Raw genomic sequence first — 26,042 nt, 5'->3', positions numbered from 1 at the left:
CGGAACGCGAGGAAGAAGGTCACACAACCCGAGACGTCAGCAACGTCTCCCTGCCAGCTGGTCATCACTGCACACTGCTGCCAGTCCCCTCTCAGGAAAGCTCACAAAGCACCAGGCAAGCTGCAAGAACACAAGGAAGGCTGCAAACCAGAGGCCAGTCAGCTCATCAAACCCGTCTGGCTGCTTGGGGGACCTCATCCAGTCATTTCTTGAAAACAAATCAGCGTACAGCATAATAAAACCATTTATAACCTGACCCCGTGTTCATCAGGCTTCACCTAAACTGTACCATGATTTTACTGGGCCATTACCATGGCATATTGCCTTCTTATGAGCAAAAAAGTTAAAAGTCAATTAATCTAGAAGAAGACGTATCTTTTTTGAATGGAGTAAAGAACTAAACATTAAACTCAAAGGTCAACTGGAAAAGCTACAGCAAAGCTTTCCGGTTCTAACAGCACTAGTTGAGAATAAACAATGACTTAAAATCCAAAATGCACAGATACGAGCTTGAGCTGTGATATATTCATTCCTGAGGAACTTCTGGACAGTCCATTAAATCCCACTACTTAATTACTATAATCCCCTATTTACACCATATGTATTTGGAGAAAGTCCACTGCACCATAACTACAGCAAAATTCATTTAAGAAAAATAATTAACTTTAGTGCATAAGCTCACCCTATAAACTAAACTTATGCTCAAAATGTAAATTGCCTATCATTTCTTTAAAACCGTTTAGCAACTGCTTAAAAACTGCCGCGTTGCGCACTGGAAATTATTAATGCTCGCCAATCTAATTACAATGCACTCAGAATTAGTGCAAATCATTTGCAGAACTGACAAACCAAAACCACTTTAACATCATGTAATCCTTTAATTACTCTTAACAGTTTCAAGAAATTTCAATATTGATAGCACGGACCCAGTGCTGCGAGTCTTCAGCCTTACTACTTTCACAAAAAATGGAGAGGGACATTTATCTATTCCCTTGGTTAATCCACAAGAGATGTTGGCAGGCCTCCTGCTCGTCACTGACGCTCCCCCTGGATGAAGGCGAACAACTGCACAGCAGAGAAAGTGTCCAGAGGGAATTGCAGCTCTGTTCTATACATGGGTTTGTGGAAATACCGGCCATCACGGGCATCAGAAAAGGGAAAATCCATCTTTCTACCTCCTTACCCGGCCACAGAAATCCCCAGGGGGAGCCAGGCAGCTCTGGATTAGACAGAAGCACCCTAATTTCCCAGGCGTCCTTTAAAGCTTTTTTTTTTTTTTGAGCCAGATAAACTGAACTGAACTGAACAAAAACTCCCTGATGCTCAGCTTTGGCACCATGACGGGGATGATCAAGAAGGCCTGCTTCCTTTTCGCTGTGGGGTCACCCTGGGTGAGCGAACCGCCCCCAGGCAGCAGACGGAGCAGACAAGTCGGTGCGGCAGCCTGCGTTTTCCCAGCATGCACCTGGCCTCGCCCGAACCCTCGGCCTGGCTTACCTTCACCCTGACGAGCCGCTTGGCCGTTTTGATCTTGGCTTCGCAGAACGCCCCTCGGTACTTGGCGCTCACGTCCGTGCCAACCGTCAAGTAGGGAGGCTCCTCGAGGGTCTGCAGGGAACAATCAACATTTTATATAGCGCCTTTAAAGGTGGCTTCTCAAAGCGCTTTACAGGATGACAACAGCAATAACAGAAATTAACAATAAAAAATACACAAACAATACAAAAGACACAAGAAACACAATGAGAATATGCAGAGGAGACAGCAGATGGTGGTACTAAATACAGTAGGAGCAGAGGGGGTAAAGAATGGAACCAGATAAGTAAGATTCTTCTAAAGAAGAAGGTTTTGAGTCTGGATTTAGAGAAGGCGAGTCTCTGATATCCTTGGGGGGGAGAAGTGCGGTACCCGGGGAGACCAGGCCTGGCCGGGGGGCGAGCTCCTCACAGGCCGCACACTGAAACACTCGACCAGCGCGCCGAGGCAGAGCCGGACCGGAAACACATACCAGGACCAGACCCGACGACGCTCTGCTCCGTAAGCAGGTTTTGGAACTGCGACGGAAACTGCCACCATCCCCAAATAACACACGGTTGTCTTGCGCCGCCTTTCTTTTTTTTTTCTACTTCTACAGTCACGGAGCATTTCCTCCCCTTCTTTGTCACATTGGTCCGGGAAGGCAAATTGTTTGCTTTCACAAAAAGCTCTTTTAACTGGCATCCCAAACAGCTGATTCTTCTCTTATAGAGAAGGACTCTGGACAGCCTGGCTATGAACTCCACATCACCCCCTCCCCTTCCACCTTCACCCTGGCCCTGGAGTCTCCTCCAAGCAACGTCTGTGCTGCAAGCGCATCTTTGCATTAGAAAAAAAATCAAAACCCCGACCCAGCTACTTCAGGCCAGATACAACAGAAAGACCAGAAGACCTGTCCTGACAGCCGCATCACTGCCTGCTGCGATGACATTCTCCAGACACTGGAAGCAATGACTGCTAATCAAGATGAATCTGGAGAGGAAAGATAATGTTCTTTACAGTTGAAGTGGTTGATCTAGTACAGGTCATGAAAAATATATTTCATCATTACTTTGTAACAGCCCTGATGTGCACAAGGGACTCCTTCCGAGAAAAGTTCTAGACCAGAGTTTCCCCCAACCCCAGATCTTAGTGTCTAGGACCCAGCTGCCTCTTTAACTCAGCAGCTTAAGGCTGTGTAGAAGGTTGGAGCTGATACATTTCAGCGGTTTAACCTTTCTCCGAGGCGCTGTGCTGATCTTGACTTAAGGACAGCCTGTCCTAGCTTGTTGATGGACAACAAGCATCAGAGAATCCCATGCATATGTTTACTGCTGCTGGGGCTAAGAGCAGCATTCACATAAGGTCAGCAGTGCACATGCAATGAGTGAAGCTGACAGGATACATTATGTATGAGTCTTTAAGGAACAGTACAATGCAGCAGCAAATGCAATGCAAAACTAAATCCCACGTTAAGGGCTGCAGTGAAATGAGATTTGCAGTTCTGGAAAATGTCGACAGGTAAAGGAGTCCCTTATGGACTTGAGCAGTGAGCTGCACAGATTTGGGGACATGCAAGAGGAGGTTCTGTCTCCCATTGTGTTGAGCCTGGACATCAGCAGAGTCAAGAAGGCTTGAATATGCACTTCTGAAGTTAAGAGCTGGACTTCACTCATGCTGAAAGTCCTCAAGATATTGTGCTGTAAAACCATTCAGTGTTTTACCTGCAGTCATTGTAAATTTCACAGGGAGCAAATGTAATTTACAGATCATCCAAGGCCCCACTATATAGCAATTCTGTTTTTGAGCTCCATCACATCTCCAAACATTAAATAATTAATTTTACTGCTCAACCGTTTGAAAGTACTGAGTCAACCCTTAAGTCTCAAGTCAAAGTTAAAAAAAAAAAGATGTTCCTAAGTATGCAAAAGTATTTTCAGGTACAGCAGAATAAAACATCCACCACTCAAAAAGCTATGTTTACATTTTATCGTTTAGAAAATTTTGGTACCATAGGGATGGAAGAGAGGGAAAACAAACACAAGTTATTCAGAGCTTCTGTTGAGAACTTTCACTTCTGAAAGTCTGGATGCAGGGTCAGAATCTAAACCTATAAAAGCATTTTATTGCTCTCACAACTGTTATTGGACTTCACACAGAAAACCTTCTTCTGAACACTGTCCTGTGCCAGATCGTATTTTACAGAGCTATATTTGGGCAAGGATGGCGAGAATGAACACCAGCACTTTCAGCCACGTTTTCTTGACAAGAGATTAAAAAAAAAACCCTTGTGTAGCTGTGGTTAAACAGAAAAGAAACGATGGCTGGTCTGGATGGGGGGAATTCACAGACAACTCAAGGTGAAGCATTAAAAGTTATTTTCAGCCAGGGTGGAAGGGCACAGATTTGAAAACCCAATCCTGAGCCAAACTTCATTTCATTTTCAGCGCTGAACCCATCTCTCCTGGCAGGCATCCCGGCGAAGAAAATTCAGCTCCCCGAGACTTTCTGCAGCTTGCAGGTATTTGTTTCTTCCCCTCTTGCTGCTGTCCAGCGAAACTTCAGTGAATTCCCTTAGTTCTCGGATCAGCAGGTCCGCACCTGTGTATGACCGGACTTCAGGAATGCGGCGCACACTACAGCACAGCACCCCCATACACGACAGCACAACTCGCCCCAAACCCTAAAAACCCCGTTCACATCCTCGCTTCTAGAGTCAAAACACGAATTGTGAAATGGGAGGTTCAAAGGGTCAGAGGTCCTGTCAGACCTCAGATTCTCTTAAATAAATTCCCTAAGTAAAAGTGGAGAAAAAGGTATTTTAGAACATAAAAAACAGGTACCCAGCAGCACCAGGAAAGCTGTATTTCAGCAGAACCACACTGTGGAACTTAAGTTCCTTATTGCTTTTTCTTGCTTAATTCCAAAATAATTGTGCGGCTTCAGCCTGCGTTTTCTCCCACTCGGCAGAGGAGTTTCAGATTTTCTGAATGCAAATGCATCCCCACAGCTCGTGCAATCCCCGGCTCCACTGGATCCACTAGAAGACACCGCAGCCCGTCTCGGAGAGACCCGCAAGCGGATCCGGCGCGTGTCCTTTGCTGGACTGCCAGGGATGTTCAGGAACGGCTGACGCAGAGGCTCCATGGCCCAGAGCTGAAGGGACAGCCCCCTCGCTGCCAAGGAAATCGATGAGCTGGAGCTTCTCTGAATGACGTTCATGGCTTCTGAGCTCCCATTCTTAGCCCTGCAGCTCTGTGGTAAATCGTGAGGCAGCCCAAGCCTGAGCTGTCCGCGGTGAAGGCCTGCTCTTGGCACCTCTGTAACTATGGCAGCAGAGCGTTTTCCTCTCCGATACAGATCAGGCAGCTGGCAGCTCTTAAAGAGAACGGCTCTGTGCTGAAATGCTGGAACACTGTGGGACTCTGTACGCCAGAGCCCGGAGTTACCAGCTCCACGCACTTTGCTCTCCAGTTAGCCAAAAGTGAATTACAGCACTTGTACCTCTGCCAGCGTCTTTCTAGCGGCAAGCCCTTGCTGACTAGACCAACGACGACTAGTCTAGGAACATTGGACTGGATCCCCGTTTATCAGCTTACGCAACAGCATTCCCACAATCCTACTCCAACTCCAGGCCTTTGCAAGGGATGCCACCATGTCTGCACAACTCAGGACTAACTGTGAAAATCAATGTTAGGTTGTGCTTTACTGAGGACGTTTGTTTTTTGCCCGAAGAACAAAGATTTCACTTGCAAAAAATATGCACACATTTTGAATACCGAAAACAGATAAAAAAAAGCATGCAGAGTCTTAGTCTTGATCTTATCCTACCAATGCCCATTTCTCCCACAGATGTTCACTTGTAGGCAGAACCTTTACTGCTGGTTTATGGTTTGCCTTTGACAGCAAAGGCCAAAGACTGACAAAATCTGGATGATTTAAAACCTTTTGGCTCCAGCCACAGGTCATTAAGTCTCAGTGCAATAAGGAACTGAAGACACCCAGCCTTCAGTAAAAGGTCTTCAATTCTACCTCTACCCGAGGAAAAGTCAAAGCAGTAATATCTTCTAGATTGACAATATTAAATATCTGAAGCTAAGCAAGGCAGGGCCTTTTCAGTACTGGGGCAGGAAACCTCTAAGGAAAGCCAGGTAGCTTTTATATGTGTATTGGTGGCCCTGCAGGACACACTCCGCCCTCAACACCAGTTTCTAAACCCAATACCCCAGTGTGGCGACTGGGGACATTGTGGTGTGGGAGGTGCTGTCCATCGGTTCAGCGGCTGAACTGAGGGCCTGAGTAGTCATGAAAGATCCCATAGCCTCGTTATCGGGTGGGCGGCAGGGGTCTTAACCTCAGTGTCTTAGTTAAGTATCACTCTGGGCTTGTACAAGCAAGCCTGCCTTAAGGTCCGCCTCGCATCTCTCCTCCACCTGATCGGATGTTCAGTGGGCCCACTGACGGAGAATGCCTACCACGCATCACCCAGATACTACACCTCGGTGTTTGGGAGAAGCAGATGCACTCCTGAGAGAAGCACTTTGACATCAAAAGTGCTATAAAATGCAACAGCGCCTTATCATTACCATTAAAAGAGAAAGAACAGCCATCACAGAATACAAAACATTTGCTCCTTAATATTTGCAGGAAAGAAAAAAACACTTGGCCTTTTTCTTCACGGCATGCTTCATCACTAGAGCTTCCTGGAACAAAGACCTGTGAAGTTCTGCGACTGTGCCGTAAACTTAAACCTGTGAGCAGGCCACTGCACATGCTGTTAAGTCACTGCAAACAGAAAGCTGCCCTGCAGCTACCAAACACATCAAGCTGAGCCAACGAGCCCACTGACATGACAGATCTTCATTGATCATTCCACAACATAAAAATCAGGAAACAAATGACAGGCTGCAGAAACAGGCTTGTATCTTTTGAACGATAGGTCAGCCTTGCATAAGAAATGGCCACTGTGGTAGGACTGTACTTGTCTAGAAGACCGAGTTGTGCTCCTGTCAGAGGATGGAGTACCCTTTTCTAGTACTGCAACAGTTCATTAACACTCAGTATAAAGAGAGGACAAAGTAAACTGAAAATTTAAGAAAAGGATGTACAGACGTGCATTGCTAACATCAAGCAAAAAAAAAACTGCGCATCTCATCAGTACAAGATAGTAGATTATTGTGCACTTAATATGATAACCACATGATAGCATATCATCATCCAGGTGGATGCTGCACATTGGTGGTGGTGGAGGGGATCCCCATTGCCTGTAAAGCATTTTGAGTGGAGTGTCCAGAAAAGCGCTATATAAATGTAAGCAATTATTATTATTATTATTATAGCACAACTGTCATGCAATACCTACATTATCAGTAGTTGACTTTCATTTATATGCAGTGGAATCGATTGCAGTGTGGTCTTGTTTAAAGATAAGCATCCTCATGCACAGAGATTACGCTCAGGTTAGAAACTGTTAAAATTGTAACATTTCACTATGTGAGCAAACCCCAGTCAAAAGCAAGTCTGCACATTCTGAACACTAAACCCAACGTTCCAGCTCAGCTATCGCTAGCTTCTAGGTGTTATCGTTGGATAATGCAACAGACTGTTCATACATTTAATTGACCACTTATCTCCTCGTTACGTGAAAATGTACTTACGAAATACGCATTTGTTTTCCTTGATGGCAGCACAGCCCTAAAAAGATATGATCTACATTTCGATTTGACGTACACTACAGCTTCTGTTGTACTTTTGATGTTAATTTACCTTTCATGCTGACTAACCAAATACAATTAACTCAGCTCACTTTGTAATATTCAAATGAGTTTACAACTGCACTAAATTATATTACGGGTTTTCATTTTCACACATTTCAACAGCTTTAAATATGAGCTTTTATTAAGGCCTGAGCTTAAGAAAAAAAATAAATGAAGCATTACATCTGTATAATAACATAGGATAGATTCTCATGAAATACCTGATGAATATGTACTGGAGTATTTTCACACATCCAATACTTAGCCTTCTGATTATTTCTAAGCAATCAAGTGTCCTTCTGAGTTAGTACAGATTCATGACCTTATGTGATTTCTTGAAATTCTCCAAAGTGACTCACAAATCTTGTCCTAGGTGAAGCCCGGTCACTGATTTTAGTACTCTAGCTGAAATCTCAAATCCTGTACCAACTTGTGCCTTTATTTATTGCAACTGCTTGTTTAGACTTTTGTTTTAGAAAAGTACCCTATTTCAAGAACAATAATGTTTTTAACAGTTTCAGCATGTACAATTGTAAGCAGTCTCCTCTTAACCTGCCAACCCTTGTGACTGAACAGCTTTTACTAATTGATCAATTAATAATAAACTGTTAATAACCCTGTTTCAAACTCTCCCACAGTAAGATTGAGGTGATGTTTCAGAAAACACACAATGAGTTCTGAAACCCAGAAACTGAAGACCAAATTCCACCCAATATATATACACAAGCTGCTACAGAGTCCATTTAAAAACACACCCACACAGAAAGTTGAAATCATTTATGGACTGCAAAGAAAACAACTTCTACCTTTGTGAGCGCCGTTTCCATTTTCAGTCTCATTATTGTATGTTTTATAGCAGTGAATTGACAAATGTTAAACTCGTTAAATCTTTTAAGAGCTTTAACATGTTTCTTCCAAACAATCTGCAATCTACATTATAATCTATGCGCGCCACACAAGAGCAAACGTCTTGTCTAATTAAGGATTCAGATATAATTCTAACAAGCTTAGGAGAGATTACTAAACTAAAACAAATGGCAATAACAAACACCCAAGTAAGAAACATTCTCAACAAAGTGTAAGTGTATTTGACTTTTAACCATGTATGAAACACTGCACACTGCTGTTCAAACCCACTATAAAAACCACGCCTGACAGATTTTGTCATTGCTTTAAATCAATGCCTATAGGACAAAGCAGCATGGAACTTTAATTTTCCCATCTTGAAGTATCATGCTAAAAAACACCCAAAAATCATCTCGATAAAAATATCTGAAATTTCTTGCTCGGAAAAGTGAAGTCCTGGGAAAAACAGGTGCACGCCAACTTGCTTGTTCGGAAAATCCAGAAGCACTGGTCCAGAAACGAACAACTGCTGGGTCTCGGTCCCGAACCTCTCATTTGTCAGCGCTGAAGCACCCCACTGTGACCGATCAGTTAAACTGCGTTATTTACGCTGTGGTTAGAATGTCCACAGGGACAGGAAGTACTGACCTGAAACTCATGTCAAACATGCCCAGGGCATGAGTGCATGATGAACTATGTTAACAGATCCTGACTTCGTGGCAGGAAACTATAAGCGGTTTTTACACTTTTTGGTGTTATTATTAAACAGGCAAGATCCTGAAGTGTGAAAAAGTCACTTCATAGTCTACTGGGTGCAGGCCTGGGTGGCTGAAGAGGTCAGCTTCAAACTGAAAGCCAACTGGTAGGTTGATGGAAAAAGCCCCGTTGCTGCTGAACTGCTTTCTCTCGGTTCTCGTTTCTTGAGCCCTCCTACACGTTCCTCAAATTAAAAGAGCTTCGACTCGAGCTACCCAGGAAGGAAAACGTTTTGGCGGCGTTGCAGTGCAGCTGAGCTGAAAACGGGAGCGAGCCCGACTGCAGGACACACTTCTATTCCTGCGCCCGCTCAGGCACGGGGAAGGGGCGGAGGCTGTGACTTACAGCCCCGATCGGGATGCTGTTCTCCGTTGCTCTGAGCAGACAGATACTCTGTCGTACCGTATTGCTCCGAGCAGACCGATACTCTGCTGTCACGCAGCTCACCGCTCCTCGAGGGTGTACCCCAGACAGAAAGAGAAAAATCTGAGCCTAGGAGCAATCTGCCGATCTAAGAGGGAAGCACATCACAGATCACCTGGCAGATGCCGTCTTATTATTACCCTGCTGCAAAAGATTAAATCAGTAGAAAGACATCAATAAACCTATGTCATAAAACATTTAAATAATCATTTTTATAGTCCACAGTACACTTTAATTAGCAGCATTGTAATTAACACAAATGAGATACTAGCATTGCATTTGGATAATATGGGTATCTTAAGTAGAAATTATTCCCCAAAAATGTCCTAAATGACTCACCTGTACCAGTTTCAAATTTCCTCAAGGTATATAAAAGTTAGAATACCTGCTCTAAAACCAAAGGGCTTTTTAATAACCCCACAACACAAACGCACCAAATATAGAAACCCGGTATTTCTACCGCATCAGAATAAAACCTTAGTCTCAGAGCTGCAGCGAGCTTTCAAAGAGCTTCTGAACTGAGGCAGAATTGTTCTACCTGAAAGCTGAACAGAAATTGGCAACAAGCTAAGGACAATGTCAAGTCTAAGGGAAGATAAACACACTTAAAACTTTTCAAAGGTTTTCACTCAAGGCCATGATTTCTTAAAAGACCCTAGACTTCTAAGCTCCACGAAACTGTCCTATGTAATAAATACCTTTTGCAATGCAGTTGGGGAAAAAAAAGTATTTAAACACGCACACTCAAAGCTGGAGCGCAAGGAGATACTGTTTGTGTTACGAGTGGAACCCACTGTGTTCTTCTGTGCGATCTCATTTGAGGTCAATTGGAAAACCGTGGAGACCATAGTTAAAGGAGTGTCAAAGGGCACAGGTCAGACACAGCAGGGCTACACTGGGAACAGAGCGACACAGATCCAAACACAAGGGTGCCTGGGGGAAACACTAATTAACAGGCTCTAGAGGCAAGAGATTTTTCCCCAGTCACATTAGATCAGCACACCCCTGCCCATCTCAAAAGGACTGCATCGCCTTCGGTTCTTCTTTCAGACCGCTTTACGAGAATAAACAGTCATCTTGCACGTTCAATTAGAAGATTTTCCCGGTTAACGGGCAAACTCTTTATGGTTCCAAAAAGCACACTGTTGAATTGGAAATCTGACACTGTGGTTTAAGCTGAGCACTAGAGTTCCTCTCCGGAAAATCGCTAACAGGTAAAGGAAAAATGATAAAACCCAAAAGAAAAACTTATCAGAAATTCCCCATACTCATCATCTGACTGTTTCATCCAATGCCAGGCTATGACGAGAAACTGAATGGCTCTTTCAAGGCCTGAAGCCAAGGTTATGGGTCCCAGTCTTTATCGGGACGTGAAGTCAAACTTTGACATTTCAGCAGCAGTTAGTTACTGTGCCAACACTACAGTCATCATTTTTCTGCCAATTTATTTTTCCTGCAATGCACAACAATGCACTCAAGTTGGTCCCAAGAGAATCGGACCCCAAGATCTAAGTGAAATAACTTGTGCATTTGACTTCCAGATCTGTGAGCAGCTGTGATCCCATGATTTTTAAATTAACCTGTGACCGGCTTGTGTAGCGTATCTATTAGCATTCAGCTGCTAGCTCCCTTTCACTAAGGCCAGACCGTATCCTCCCCAGATATTTTACTCATTCCTACACTACAAAAACGGGTTCCGACAGTATGCTTATATTACCTATTCCATTACTTTCTGCTAAGGTATATAAAATTGATCAAACCTGCTCACAGACATTTACACAGTATTGATCATTCATCTGCCTCTTGTGGCGTGCACAATGTTTCTAAGGCAGTCTACCAGATGATCGTACACAAATGGTTTTGCACAACAGAGCAAGCAAAGCTTGACCACAACACCATTGCCTGCCTTCTGCTTCTTCCAGCGTGTCACACAAGGGCTGTGATCTTTTCAATCATACAAACTCTTCCAGCTCTCAACAAAGGACACTCCAGCTGTTTGTCAAACCGGGGAGATACAGGAGCAGTGCGAACCCCTGCATATAACAGTACTTTTAAGGCCAAAGAGTGAAGAGCACGGGTAGATATTTACATAAGATCTAAGTAGGCAGCTGTTTCAAAAAGTGCATGGGCATCAAAAGCTGGTTTGTAACTTTATTTCTGACGGTACAATGCAATGAAACAATATTCCCTTTTAATAGGAAACCCGCACTGTAACTGCAACAAGGGACCTCAGTTGCACCCATTATAGGTAGTCAGAGTGGCCTGCTACCCTCAATAAAATAAAGAGCCTTTGAAACATGCTTTGAGGGTAGCATTCTCAATGAGCCACACAGCACAGACATCTCAGTCGTCAAAAGGCCGACCAGACTGCTGGAACTTTTTTTGGAGGGGTTTCCAGGTCAGAATTGAAGCATCAGGCTCCGCTCACAGGTGGCGGGGGGATGGAGCCCCATCATCAGCTGAGCTCTGTAGGCGTCTAGTCACAGGCGGTCACTCTCCGCAGTTACCCCAACGAAGAGGAAGCTCATTTTGAACCAGCGGCTGGTAGTAACGGGGAAAGTCAGCTGCCATCCACTCCATTGACAAGTGTGATTAATGAAAAAACGCTTAAAGCGCTATCTACAAGGCAAGTCCGGGAATTTCAGGGGATCTAAACCACAAACCATCCCTGAGCAACATGCAAAAACATTAATTCAATCCCAAGGACTGCACTGTCAGCGCGCCGGCTGACAGTACTCCTGGCACTTGTCTGTTCTTACAGTGTAGCAGACAGGTTTAGGAGATCAGAACACTTGACGTTACTCCTTCAGCGAAGTTATTACTGCAATCTCCTTGAGATCTGAGGTATACAAAATGCAAAGCGAGATGACAGCTCAGATGCAGATTTATGTTCCACTACGGCAGCATGTCTTTGCATCTAGTCCTTATTTTAAGGGAAAACCAAAGAGAGTTTGAATATTCAGGGTTACCGACTGGCGACTGTGCTCATACAGCACTCACTGAAATACTACTGCACTGGGGTTTATAAGAGTCTTTCCATGTTGCAACTATAGGTTGTGATTTTGACAGTAAAACTTTTTCTTGCACTTTTTGGATTTTCTGCATTTATGTTTCGGATACAATGTTTTTCACAGAATTTTGTGAAGGATGTTCCTCTTGAAAAGCACTTTATAAAATAAAGCTGAGGGGATTTTGAGAAAAGCCGAGTCAGGACTTGAAAATGTGTTATTGTAAACGTTGATATCTTTTTCAAGCATCCAACTATCAATCTATCGTACTCTCCCTGTAATGGTCACTAAAAAAAACAAACCATCTAGATGAGCCAGGAGTGTGTTTTATACTCAAGGAATATAAACCTGTTACTATGCTTTAGCATGTTTTACTTAACCCTTGAGCAGATAAGGAAATGCACCTGCAGGAGCTGCAGCACACTGAATAATTGGTGGCAGCTTCTGAGAACATAACATCTGGAGCTGGACACTTAAAGCAAGACCTTCCCATCCTTAAATTCAGGAATTCCCATAAGTTTCAGCTTCCTAGAAACTGGAGGGACAGATTGCTCAGCTCTCAGAGATGTTTTCACTTTTCAGTCCCAAGTGCCTACAGCTGGTCTAAATGTTGGTCCTCACGGGCAAAGGCTTTAAATAAAAAGGCTGCCATCACGCAGCTGGTCATCCAGCCAGCCACTGTCCTGCTTTCAAAAAAGGGGAACCTCCGGGCTTGGCGAAGAATCGGGAGGCTTCCCCAGGCAGCTGCGGGGAACTCTGACCTCAGGCCAGGCAGGCTTCGGGCTGAACTAATGAGGTTTGTCCAGACAGCAGGGCAGAGGGGAGCTAATACACGAGGCCACATCACTGAGCTCCGGGTTGTGCCGGGGTACATGGTGCAGCAACGCACACCAGACAGCCCCCAAACTACAAGGAAAACTGGTCCAGACACATCGGGGGACACCGACCCCTGGCCTTTTAACACATCTGGAGTCAAAAGTGAGAGGCTTTACTTCACAGGCAGCAGATTTTCAGTGCTTTTGACTGGGATAGAGATTAGAGGAATAGTTTAAATGGGTGCAACATAAACAAACCCCCGAAAATGCAGACGGGCAAAAGATGCAGACAAGGGAAAGAAAATTGTTGCCAAACCTACCCCCCACACACGGTTTAGAAACATGGGGCCTGTGATAAAAACAAGCTCGGAGAAGGCAAGGAAATCCTTGCTGGCTAAACTCAACTGCGAGAGCTGTGTGAAACAGCACAGGTTTTCACACCCTGCAGTTTGCCGAGGCCTCCTGTCTGTGTCCTCTGTAAAGGTCCTGGTGAGATAACAAGAGTAGCGACTCCAGCCTGTGGCAGAAGGGAGTCTGTGACAAATTAATCTGTCTTATTATACAGCTCAAATTAATGCACATTCGCTGCAAACCAATACTTTCATAGTGCGCTGCACTATTAGTAAATACAGTACTGATAGCTTGTGTTACCTGTTAACACTTCTTCCAATATACAGAAAACATGGCTTATTGAGTCTTCTTTATATAATATAGTGAAGTCTGAAAGCAACCATAAAAGACATAAAAAAAGCTGTATAAGAAACTGATCTTTGAACCATCTTCACATTTTCATGTGAAGGGCATGAAAGTGTGAAAGTACACCATCTCAAATGAAGGCCCAATGCCACACTCAGTTTTATATTAGGCCTTAGTTCCTGGCTTGGATCATATGAGTGGATACAACCGGCCCCGAGATAGAAGTAAAAAAGTTCTTAAAAATGATTAATCCAGGCCCTGATAACTCCACTACCTGCTGGCTTCAGATTAATTGCACCCCAGATTTCACTAGCAATTTACCAATTGGCTATTTTTGAATGAATTTCAGCTCCTCTACAAGTTAGGTTTGTTGTGAGGGTGGCTAGAATTTTCCACTTTTGCATTGAAGCCTTTTCAGAGGGACAGGATCGCACACTGACAAAATGCACGTGCGCTCAGCAGACTACACTGCTGGCTCCATCACTACACAGCTCCCATCCCTTCACGGAGAGGCCCAGTCTTCTGAAGTAACTGCTGGGGTACTGGCTGCAATCACCAGGACTTCCACAGCTCTCCTCCGGCCCAACACTTAAAACGTCACTAAATATTCCCGTTCTGAGTCGTCGACCACGTGCAGGCCTGACCTTGCACCAGAAACTAAATCGGACTCCCCACGATCTCTGCTGGCCAGGCTAGGCTGTAGATCCTCCAAGAAAAAGCAGCGCAATGAGACCTAATCCAATAACGCCATGCAGAACAGAAAGGAAAGATCAGGAGGTTTGCTGGCAGTAATTCAATCACCAAAGTCCCCCCGAATTAAACAATCACAACATTTCCTGTGTAGCTCTGTGCAGCAAAAAGCCTTTATTCGAGACTCCAGATATCCTCCGTCTTTCATGCATGACCTACGTGCCTATTGGGAAGATGAGGGAAAAAAACACTTCAGAATCAGCAGTCCACTTCCACGAGAAGATCAGTACAAGCACATTTCTGGCTAGCACACAGCTGCATTGTCCCTGTCCTTCTATTCCATTTCACAGCACAGCTTCAGATCATGCTTCAAAAGAGTGGGGCTCATCACATTCATTTTTTGCTCAGCACTGCCCCTCAGCTCAAATCCAATTATCTACCCATCGGTCATCAGAAAGCCACTGACTGCTTGGTAAGGGGCAGGCAACCCAGTGCCTATCTCAGAAGCTCAAAGCAAGAGGCAGGAACACAATCCCAGCCTCCCACTAGGCATGCACACAACCAGCGACAGCTGCAGAGACACCAGCGAGCCTCGAAACCAGAACACCAAACCCAGTGCATGTCACATGCTGTCCACTCCCCTTTTCTTTTCCCCCCACTACTGCCATCCTATAATTCTTTATTTTATTAACAGATGAGGGATTCCAAATCACCTCTGAGGCAGCATCTAGCCAGATTTATTTAAACAAAAAACGATGGTAGCGTCTTCTTGGATGCCAGTCCCCTGTCAGTCCAACAGCCAATAGGATCATTTCCACAGGTAATTATCCAGCAGCATGTTACCATAGTAACACAGAAGCCAATCATGCATGTTGTAATTACACTTGGTCACATTCCCTTGCCTGCACTAGGAAAGCTGGAGTAGTAACTTTTTCAATAAAGTATTTCAGAGGCAAAAACAACACGCAGCTACACAGGGCACCATTAACTTTATGCTAGCCGGCCGCTGACCTTTTAAAAACCACTTACTGAGCAAACGATCACTGGAGCAACATCAAGAGAAACCAGCATCACGCAATTCTACTGCTCGACAAATCCTAATTCTACACCAGCGAGCTTCTGAAGGTGGGCAGCAGTGTGGACACTGGTTAGGGTTCTAGACTTGTAACTAGAAGGTTCAAATCCCAGATGAGACACTGCTGTGGTCACAAGCAGGGTATTTCACTGTAGATGCCCCAGGAAAATGACCAGCTGTAGAAATGGATGCCAACACAACTCATACAGATAAGTCACCACAATAAATAAATGACCAGCGCTCTTCTGAAAGTAGTGATGTAGCGGCTATATTATCGTTATATGTCATATGTCGATATTGTGCAACAGCAGAAGGTAATAGCATTGCACAGTAGAGAATGATAGTCCCAAACATAACGGACTACAACATTCAATTTTGAATTACATGTTGAACGAGAATGTTATTAAACTGTGGCTCAAACATACCGTAACACATCATTTATCAGTAGTGGATAGAAAAATCTTCAGATTTTTCTTAAAAGTTACTACAGGACTCTGCAGTGCTTCAATTAAATGACATGGTGAATCAGAGTTTAGGTATTGCTCTATTAGAGCAAAAGGAGTAGAAAGAAGAGAGAGGAGGGGTAAACTCGCAGTTTTGTAGGCCAGATTTAGGACCTACTGTTTTCTGTACCCAGTGCAATAAAGGCTTCCCATACTGTTACTGTAACAGTGGAAAATTACACAGAACTGCAGATCAGAAGTTTGAATAGTGAAAACAAACACAAAAAAAACACTGAAATGCTAGAAAAAATGAAATACAAATCACATTAAAAAAAACTAAATATTAATAGCTTAAATCTCTTTTAGTCATGTTGTGGAACAAACCTGATCATTTTTATTTTTAATGATCAATAACCTAGGGCAGAAAAGGAATAAATTACAATTCAACAGAGCGAAAAATGAGTCACCCTGCTGTTCCTAAGTACACAATCTGCAGGTACTCTGGGATCTTTCGAAAAAAATACTGCCTACATAATCTCCACTGAAATAAGGCCGTGTATCCCTTTACCAGCTTAGTTACCAATAATACAACAATCCATCAGTTACAGAATGAATTCAAACACTTTCACATGAACCTGCCAACAAGTAGTTTTTTTTTTTAAAGTCCGGAAATAACTTGCAGATTTGAGCATTTTAAATTAAAAAAAGTCTTTAGTGTATATACATATAAACAAGAGAGATTACTTCTCACATTAAGAAGCATTAAACAGGGTGTAGACTGGAACCTGAATGTAACACACACTGGTGCCCCGGACTGTTATTCCCAATGTGGTTTAACAGTTGCAAGAAAGAAGCCCTGCAGTCTGCAAGCTCACAAACACTATAAATGCTCACTTTGATATTTCAGCAGGGTACAGCCCCCCCTGTATAAAGTACATTTATGGTCCCATATGGGAGGAACAAAGGATGTATAAGCTGCAGGTCAAGCCATGACACAGGAGTACAGCAACTAAACCTCACAGCCCTTGACTGAGCGGCGTCCTAAACCCAGATTAGAGTTTCCTGTTACAGCAGCCTTCAGTTCCCCTCCTTCACCTCTTACCTTCATTTTCACACGAGACTCCTCTGCTCCTCCCGGGGAACCAGGGTGTCAAGCCTGAAACTGCAAGAAAATATTTTTTTAGATGGGGAAATGAGTGCAGGGATTCCAACAGCACTGCTTCTGCTGAGTTTTACTTAAACTGAGTGTTGACTTTCTTGTTGTTGTGGCTGCTGCTGCTGTTGTGCGTTTAAGGAGGTCTTTCCTTAATGTCTCTGTATAGGAGCATCCATGCAAAGAGGCATTTCATTGCACTTGTGCTTATGATAAAAACTGGACTCTGAATTGCCCGATTTTCATGTGGCCAGGCCTCACGCAAGAAGAGAAAGACAAAAAAGTGTATGTAATGAGTTGTATTGTAAACATGCAGTTCAGATGCATCACAGTGAGTTTAAAATCACAATTCAGTGGGGCAAGGTATCCATCTCAACACGTTAACGTGCAATAATGTGTGCATCACAGAGCAAAGAAAGAAGAAATTATAATAGATCAAACAATCGAAAAAGCGGGACAAATATACTTCAGATAGTCAAAATATGCTCGTCATTAATGGGAGGCCTCCCAAGCAAAAGAAGAACAGCAAGACAGATCAAGAGTATGAATTCACCATTTAAAGGGATGCAAACAGATAATGATTAGACAACCTTCTTGTTCATAATAAAGCAGAGCTTCTCTCTAAATAAAAACTAATTCCTCCCTTATTCTTTTCAAGACATTCTTGGAGTACACAGTCTGAAGGTCAATAAAAAAAATCTATTTCTGGTATACAAGGGTGTTCCAGTTTTTATTTCCAGTCCCACACTAGCAAACTTTTAACAAGTAATTTATTTTTTCCTTAACGTTCACGACGACTTAGGATCTGTATCCACTATGTGCGATACAGGTGTGCGATAACAACCAGTAAAAACAAGCACAGATCACATTTTGTAAAGAAGCATTTCTTTCTACTGTCTACATCTATTGTTCTCTTTTCTGCAGAAAATATATTTTTAACGTTGCTTTCTGTAACTTAAAGCCCATCGCGAAGGAAGACCTCAAATCATAGTTTGTGACAGTAAAATTTCAACACGTTAACGTTTCTCTCCACGACGCTATCCTACCAAACACAGCAGCTGTACGAGAACGGAAGTTCACGTGTGCCAAAATAAGAAATGTTCATTTAAACTAGCACTATTAAATCTCCTAAAAGTACAGAGAACGGGGGACATTTGTACAGAAAAATAGGTCGTGACGTTTGACGCTCAATTTCAACGCGATCATTATTTTTTTATTTTTCACTCCTGTCCGCGAAACAATTTAAACCGATTTCGAAACCAGACGGGGCTCCCACTGTCCCTGAAATAAAAATGAATGAGCAAGACAAACAAAAAGAATACGGCAGCTTTTTTTTTTTAACTTTCGGTTTTCGGCGTCATTTCCAAACGGCTCGGTTACAGACGCGATCGAGGAGGGCAAGGAGAGAGAGAAAAGGAGGGATAAAATGAAAAAGAAGAACTATTTTGACACGGGTTGAGGACGGGGAGTAATGTCTGCTGTGTGTGTGTGTATCAGTGCAGGCAGCTAAGTGGATGACGCCATTTCTGTATCACAGCAGAAACACATTTCGCCAACAACACGACACTAGTACGGTAGAGAAAGACGCACACACAAAAAAATCCGTCATAACAACGCCAAGTGAAAGACAGCGAGAAATAAAATTAATCCATATCGCCCTTCTCTTATTTCTCCCCCGTCAGTCGAGGTGTACTGTCTTTTTGTCTCAACCAACTGACAGTTTCTCAACGGAATAACAACCTCACTCGCGCAACCTGCGGATGATGATGGTGACGATAATAATAACAACAACAACAAAAAAATAACACTACAGCTGTAGCAGCTCGATAAAAGCCAGCAAGCGTGTGTGTGGGGGGATTTTTTAAGTCGATTTTTTTTTTCAGGAATCCCCTGTTGGCACTCTCTCCGAGCAGCACAGCGTGATACACATCATCAGATCGGAGGGCTGGTGAGGTTAGGAAAGGGACCGGAGGAGGAGGAGGAGGAGGAAGAGGAGGAGGGGGAGGGAGGGGACAGACGGGCTGGTTTCTTTTGTAGGGTCTCCGTGAAATCTGAAATCGTTAACTTTGATTTGCCAACCCAAGAGGCTGCCAAAACGCACCGAAGTACACACACAGAGCGGCGGACAAAAACCCATCGAGCGATTTCCGCGTTCAAACGCAGACGAGGGAGGGAGAGAGAGAGGGCTCCTCTGTCCGAGGCTGTTTCGGTTGCACATTTTCGCTGACTCCCCAAACTACAACCCCGACGCCTCTCCCACGGCGTGAAACGGCAAACGAGGATTTTGTTTTTTAAAGAAACAACAACAACAACAACAACAAAACCCACCATGAACAAGGCTAAACTAAACAAAGTGACACGGGCTCAAAAACCTAAACCGACCTCCCCTCACCGCCGCCGCCGCCGTCGTCTTCACCGACTTCGAGAGACGGAGGAGCAGCCGGGGACCGACTGCGGACGAGCAGCAACCATTAAATCCGACAAACCAGGCACTACAATGTCACCCCGCTTAATGTAATCCAGTCGTTACTGCTGGCGAGAGAGTGTGTGTGTGTGTTTCTGGGGGAGAGTGCTCACGGCTGGACTGTGCTTGAAAATCAGCTGTCGAAAACAACGCTGAGCCTAGTCTCATTTCTCACCCCCCCTCCGCAAACCTCCCAACCGCTCCGCTAGTTGCTTTATTGCAACGATTTAAAAATATGTTCTACTCCTGGTCGTTTATTTTTCTCTCTTTCGCCTCCCCCCCCCCTCCCACGTCAGTCCGGGCTTTAATAAGATTTTGTTTCTGTTCTGGCGAGCACGGCTGCGGGTTGTAGTATAAAAGAGGGGAGCAGGGAGGGGAAAAAAAATATTAATTAAACGTGACCGATGGGGTGGAAGACTGGAGCAGCAGCAGCAACAGCAACAACAGCAGCAGGAGCAAGGAAAAAAAAACCACAGAGAAAAAAGATCGGGAATACAGGCAGGCGACCTACGCGACCGTAAAAGCCAACTAATGGAGACATCCAGAGTCAGAGGAGACTCGATCGCTGGGCGACAGCAAGTCGTCTCTGGAGGAAAGGAAGTCGGTTTCGGGGCAATTTCATCGCTGTCTGCAGAATCCGAGGAGCTCACTTATGTAAGACACGGCTTTTTTTTCCCCCTCTTCCCCACCAAAAAAAAATCAGATCCGATGCCTCGCGTCAAGAAACTCCTTTCTGCATGATCGGGGTTTTTTTTTGGTGGGGGGTGGTGGTGGAGATACATTCCTCCATAGCCGAGTGTAACTCACACACCTTCAAGCCAGCTAAAGCTGACAGGCGAAAGAATAAGACGAGCGAATGCAAATAATTGATAGATTTGTTTCTGGACTGGCTAAGCAGCAGGGTCGACAGCGCTCACTACGGACAACGCTGGTCTTTTCCACTCCACCCCCCACCTCACCTCCAGTTTTCCTAGTCTAAGATTTCCCTAGTCTGTCCCCCCGGCGTTAGGAAAGAAAATCAGCAAGTGCCCAAATGATCTGCATCTTTTTTTAGGGGAAAAAAAAGAATGGGCAGCAAACAAACTTCACGCGATCTGTTTATTCCTTACCGAGGAAGTCCAGTTTTCGATTTTTTTATCCTCTCTTCTTGCTGGTGCAGTAATTTAATCCTCCATGAGCTCATCGAAAAGCAAGAGCAAACGGACTTGACGGTTATTTTTGTAGTCTTTTTTTTTTTCTTCCCCCCCACCAGCCCCGGGATGCGTATCCGACACAATCGCTCCTTCTGTAGGACTCTTTCTGTGTGCTCCTCTCCTTCTGAAACAGACTGACGGACTCCCCTAAGAAACGCCCTCGATGACTGTCAAGCTTTATGATTGGCTATCTGCTGCTAGTGTCCGCCCCCTACCGACTACCATTGGTCGGTCTTGCCAAGAAAATGACGTTATTTTCTAACGGTACTATGGTAACAAAGAGTTGGGAGCGCTTGGGATATGTAGTTCTCAAAAGAGTAATCTGCAGTACACAACACTAGTGTTTCAGATGACGATCATCGGGCGCTCCGAACAACAACTCCCAGAAAGCTTTGCAACGTGCAGAAAATATCCGTCCCCCCCCCCCCTCCCCGGCCATTATGCGCTTGCTCGGTGGAGAAGCGATGGCGTATATAGCTTGCTGTGAATGCGGATGAGCAAGGAGTAGGCTTGGCTCTTAAATTACGAGGCAGGGTAAGGTGTTTTAGGTCGTTTTGTAAGTCAAGTGCGGTAACAAAGGAGGGGCTCAACGATCTTCCCCCTCTTAAGTGGGGTTTTCGACGCGTAAGAAATATTTGGATGCCGTGATAAATTAATAAAAGGGAAGGTTGCGAGCGGACGTGGGGGAGGAAAAAAAAAGTGACCCGGATTGCAAATTGCTGACCAACCAGGTAGGTGGAGCTTCGTCGATGTGCTCTTGACATCAACAGCAAAAAAAAAATACTGCCTGTTGTGAGAGTTGGTGAGGCCGCCTGCGCCTTGGGGGAAAAAAAACTAACGTTAAGGTGCTCTTTTTTTTTCTACTTGATTCATCATAAAGCCTCTGGGGCTACGTTATTGCACATAAATCCAGCCTTTCAGGCACGGTCTGTTTTTCACTTTTACAGCAGTTGCATGCATGCTCTGTAGAGGATAATCCTCTCTCCTTACATCTAGGCAGTGATGTAAGGGAATTACTCTGCAGTACTGATGTAGTTGCACTCGTGTCATCTGTCAAAGCGAGTCACATGATGACACCTTGCGTGTGTGTTAGTCACGAAAAGTAAAGCTGACGTCTCTTCGCGTTTTTATGGCACAGGGGGAATAATTCCCTAGAAGCTGTCTCCCCCCCAGATCTAAAAATGGAATTGTGAAGGATCTGTAGGTCTTTTTTAGTGAGGATAAATCCTGTTACTGAATGATCACCCTCTTGTGTATTTCAAGAAATGCTGCTGAGTTGTAGCTGGGTCTGGCTATTTTAATAACCAGGTTTTTTAAGCGGACGGATACAGTAATTCTGGTGTATGACAGTAGGCGATTTACGAGGAATGCGGGTATAAACTCTTCCCATTCTAGAGTTGTGTACAGCCGTATTAATCTCCCGGGTGAGGTATTGTGTACTTGCTTTTAGAAAAACTGCAAACGCAAAACATGGAACATACTTTTATTACCTGCGCTTAATAAAAAAGACTTTCATTACGTTGGTTTGAGCAGTGTCGTACAGTATACTGTATAAAGTAGTTTAACCAATACTGAAAAGGTTTAGGTAAGTTGTCTCCTTTGATATTACATACTCCTATTTTTTCCAAAGAACTCTTGTGGTATAAATTTAGCAGTATCCAATCTGGCTTACACAGCCTTGAAAAGAGATCATCAAACCTTAATTATTTAATGTTACATTAACATTTTAACTGGAACTTCAGATAGATGTGTAGGCCAACGGTATTCTGCTCTGGTCCTGCAGTGTCTCTGTAGGTTTTCTCCTAAAGAAGTAATAGTCGAGGAGCTGGGAGAGGTGATAATTGGACTAGTTTAAGACATCAGCAATTGACAGAGGCCAATAAGAACTAAGTGGCATGAAAACCTGCAGACTCACTGGCACTCATGACTGGACCACTGCCTTGGGCTATTTTTGGTCTCTGCATTTTGCTGTGTACAACTGTATTTATGTTTTGTGTAAATGATGCACATGCAGGTAATATTATAGGATTACAATTTTTTTCATCGAAGTGCTGTTGGGTAGACAAGCTGGTTGCGGCTTTGTCAATTCGGTGTTTAATGTTTTCCTGTCTTATCTAAATGCTTTGTAAGTCTGGGCAAATCTTAACGCCTAGCACACCTTTTACTTAACTTAATTCGTCCCTCATTCTGTAATGAAATACTACATCAATGGAAAGTTTGTTCCACCATGTTTGAGGCGCTTGGAGGATTTGTAATTACATAACATACAAGCTTCTAGAACCTTTAAATTTGGTAGAAGAAGGAAACTTGCCAGAGAATCCGGTTGTTAGACTTGCTGTTTACGTTTCTGAAAAATCTTTGCCCTACTGCGTTTACTGTGGAAGCAAGGCACAGCGGGGCTTCGAATGTTGAATACCCTGAAAAAGAAATTGCAAAAGGTCTAATTGGTTAAAATTCCCAGTTATACGAAACTGTGTGGGGGGAAACTGGGTCAGCGGGCTGGGTCGTGTGTAAGTATAATGAGCCTCTGAGTCACTTACTTAAGGATGTGACTTCAAATGTCCTTTCCCACTTCTGTAGGGGTGGGCAAAGATTCAGGTACTCGTGTGTCTCATTAACTTGTTTCTCTCCTCCATCTCAGTCTCGTGTTGCATCCCTTGACTGTTTTCTGCAGTTACCTGCAGAATTCTAGAACCATCGCTCTGACCTACATCCGTGCTATCCAGCTCTCGGGGGGTTGCCGTGGAAGAATGGCGCGCCACCGTGTTGAGCTCCCTCGCGCTGGCACTCCGCTGGTGAGCTCCTGGCCGTGGAGCTTCGTGGGTCTGAGTTTGAGCAGTCTCTTTGCTCCGTGTGGTCGGCGCAGTGCCGGCTGCTGCTGCTGCCCGTATAAATCGGCGTCTTTGCGAGTGACCCTTTTTGGGTTTCAAAGTCGGGCGGGGGTGGGAAAACGTCATACAGGCTAGAGAAACCGTTTTCCCAAGTGATGCAAGTGTTCGTTTCTTTTGCAGAGTTATCCATCTAGTGAATGCTCTTTGTGAAAGAAACCAGCATGCTGAGTGAGGGCACCTGATTTCCTTAGAGCTGTAGGAGATTCACAAAGGGTTTTAAATGTGTGAATACTGGATAATGCAGTCTTTTGCGCACCTGGGAGCGGTCATACAGACTGAACTCCCAATATTTGTTTTTCTCATGTTACAAAAGTAGTGTTCGTACTCTGAATGAAATTAGACGATTTTGCGACTTTGATTCTGTAGCTGAAACTGCTCCAGCAGAACTGCTAATTAAACGGTTGCCGATGTGCAGAGTGCACGCAGGCATTTTTGAAATGCTAATTTGCAGAAGTGGGTTTTGTTGCAGCTTCGTTACAGGTGATCGCTGAACAAAGAGCGTTTTTTTTAAATATTTTTTTCCCTGCCAGATCGCTCAGTTTTGAAACGAGCAGACGCGCTGTGCTGGAAGTGGAATGGTTTGATCTAAGCTGTCATGTTACAGATCACGATTCCCCCCGAGAGGCAGAAATAGAGAAAATGGGCACAAGTGCGTTGTTGTTCTGTGCAGCCGCGACACGAATCATGTGCTGACCTCGCGTGCTACAATAACACCGCATGTGTTAGCTAAGCTGTTGTGCACAGTGGCAGCAGTAACTGAAGCAGCTATCACTGATACAGGTAACAAGACTAGTGCTGCCTTTCATTTCCTGATCTGAGTCTGTTGTTGCACTGATTCGACTTTGCCTTCCTGTTTGTCATACATTTTATTTCTTTTGCGTTTCGAAAGCAAGGCTACAGTATTGGTGTTTAAAAAGGTCAGGTAGGAGTCTGTGCCATTGTCTGGCTTCTTGGTGTCTTAATTAACATTCTTTTGATTTGGGGGAGAGTGATACCGTATTTAAACACGGTGGAGCAGTGGTTGGCATTGTTGCCCTGCAGTGCTGGGGCCCTGGGTTCAATTCTGTGGTGCTGTCTGTGTGGAGTTTGTATGTTCTCCCTATGTTCGTGTAGGTCCTCTGGATACCTCCCACAGTCCAAAAAGTCCAGATTAACTTAACTTGCAGGTTAATTGGCTTCTGGCAGAATTGCCCATGGTGAGCATGTGTGTTTCTGCGTCTGCCCTGCAATGGACTGACGTCCCACCCAGGGTGTATCCCGTCTTTCGCCTGTTGCTTGACGGGATAGTCTCGGGCTCCCCAGTGGCTCTGAATTAGATGAAGCCATTGGAAAAGGGATGAATCTGTTAAAAAAAAAACTGCTTTTTTAATATGAAATACACATGCTATTAAAAAAACGCTACTAATTGCTTAGTGTTAATACCTACCATTAACACCGTTAACTGCGTGCTGTTCAGTTTTATGACTACAAATCAAACTTGCAGTTGCTGCAGGCCTCCCTCTGAGAGTTCAGGTTTGATAACGGATAAGTGGTAACAGTAAAAGCTTCTAAATGTGAAACATTAGTTCAGTTTTATCTGCCTCCTATGCTTTTGGATTGCAGTCATTAAAAGGCTTCATCATCTATTGTATTTTTTTAGGGAAGTTATGCGTTGGTATTTAGGCCTTTAAATATTCTGTTGTGGCTTCACATACATATAGAGGAGTCGCTGGTTTTTGTTTTTGTTTGTAGTTTTTGATCAAGGAGTAAACGTAAATCAAGATTAACTCGTGACTGCTCTGCTCCCAGTGCAGTCTGACAGTCTATTACCGCCTTCGGTAAACGGGTCCGGTGACATACTTGGCTGTACTGCAGCATCTTGTGGTTCACTTACTTGCTCTAGATGTAATCGAGTGTAACTTTACTTGGTTTTTTTTTTTAGATGTGGCTTTTCCTTCTGGATTGGGGACAGACCGGAGAACGTTACAATGACCGGTGGCTTAAACCGTTTTGGGTGTCGCGGTGTTATTTAAATGTTTTTTTAATCAAGCAATTTGAAACATGGAAAAATTCAGTCTTCACTTTAAGAGCGTACGTAGGCTGCATCTGTAGCCGTGTGTAGGTGAATGGGCCGAGTACATTGTGGAGGCAGGAACAGATCGTTTGCGGGAGCTCCTTGTTTCTGCTCTTGAAAGGGTAGCTGTTGGTACACTACTCAGCTTTGAAGCGTCTTGCTTCTGTCACTTCACAGCATGCTGCCACTCCTTCACACTTATTTATGCCGGCGCTGTCTTTGTGCCGCAGGCGGAGGGCCACCGCATCCGTCATCCTGAGCGATG

The 26,042-nt window shown here is 44.1% G+C and overlaps 2 protein-coding genes across 15 annotated transcripts in view; one reads left to right on the top strand and one right to left on the bottom strand.

Moving 5' to 3' along the window:
* arid4b (AT-rich interaction domain 4B) overlaps positions 1 to 21,215 on the bottom strand; it is a 51,819-nt gene extending 30,604 nt beyond the window's left edge. Inside the window, exons 1-3 of one of the 2 annotated variants that reach the window (XM_015362808.2) lie at positions 20,750 to 21,215; positions 17,126 to 17,185; positions 1,498 to 1,608 (exon numbers count right to left, since the gene is read on the bottom strand). In XM_015362808.2, the coding sequence (XP_015218294.2) occupies positions 1,498 to 1,608; positions 17,126 to 17,131 (117 nt within the window). In that variant the 5' untranslated portion in view covers positions 17,132 to 17,185; positions 20,750 to 21,215. Of the gene's footprint in view, positions 1 to 1,497; positions 1,609 to 17,125; positions 17,186 to 19,558; positions 19,634 to 20,749 lie in introns of those variants that run through there. The other variant, XM_015362809.2, reaches the window with a different exon arrangement.
* Positions 19,792 to 26,042, top strand: part of ggps1 (geranylgeranyl diphosphate synthase 1) — a 30,879-nt gene continuing 24,628 nt past the window's right edge. For 5 of the 13 annotated variants that reach the window (XM_069179982.1, XM_015362816.2, XM_006638710.3 and 2 more), the window contains exon 1: positions 21,258 to 21,564. The gene's annotated coding sequence lies outside the window, so the exon portion shown is untranslated. Of the gene's footprint in view, positions 20,295 to 21,257; positions 21,565 to 26,042 lie in introns of those variants that run through there. The other 8 variants (XM_069179980.1, XM_069179979.1, XM_015362817.2 and 5 more) reach the window with 5 other exon arrangements.

This window comes from Lepisosteus oculatus, chromosome 17, assembly GCF_040954835.1.
Source record: "Lepisosteus oculatus isolate fLepOcu1 chromosome 17, fLepOcu1.hap2, whole genome shotgun sequence".
Classification (NCBI taxonomy): Eukaryota; Metazoa; Chordata; class Actinopteri; order Semionotiformes; family Lepisosteidae; genus Lepisosteus; species Lepisosteus oculatus.
This window is presented reverse-complemented; position numbering and strand designations above follow the sequence as displayed.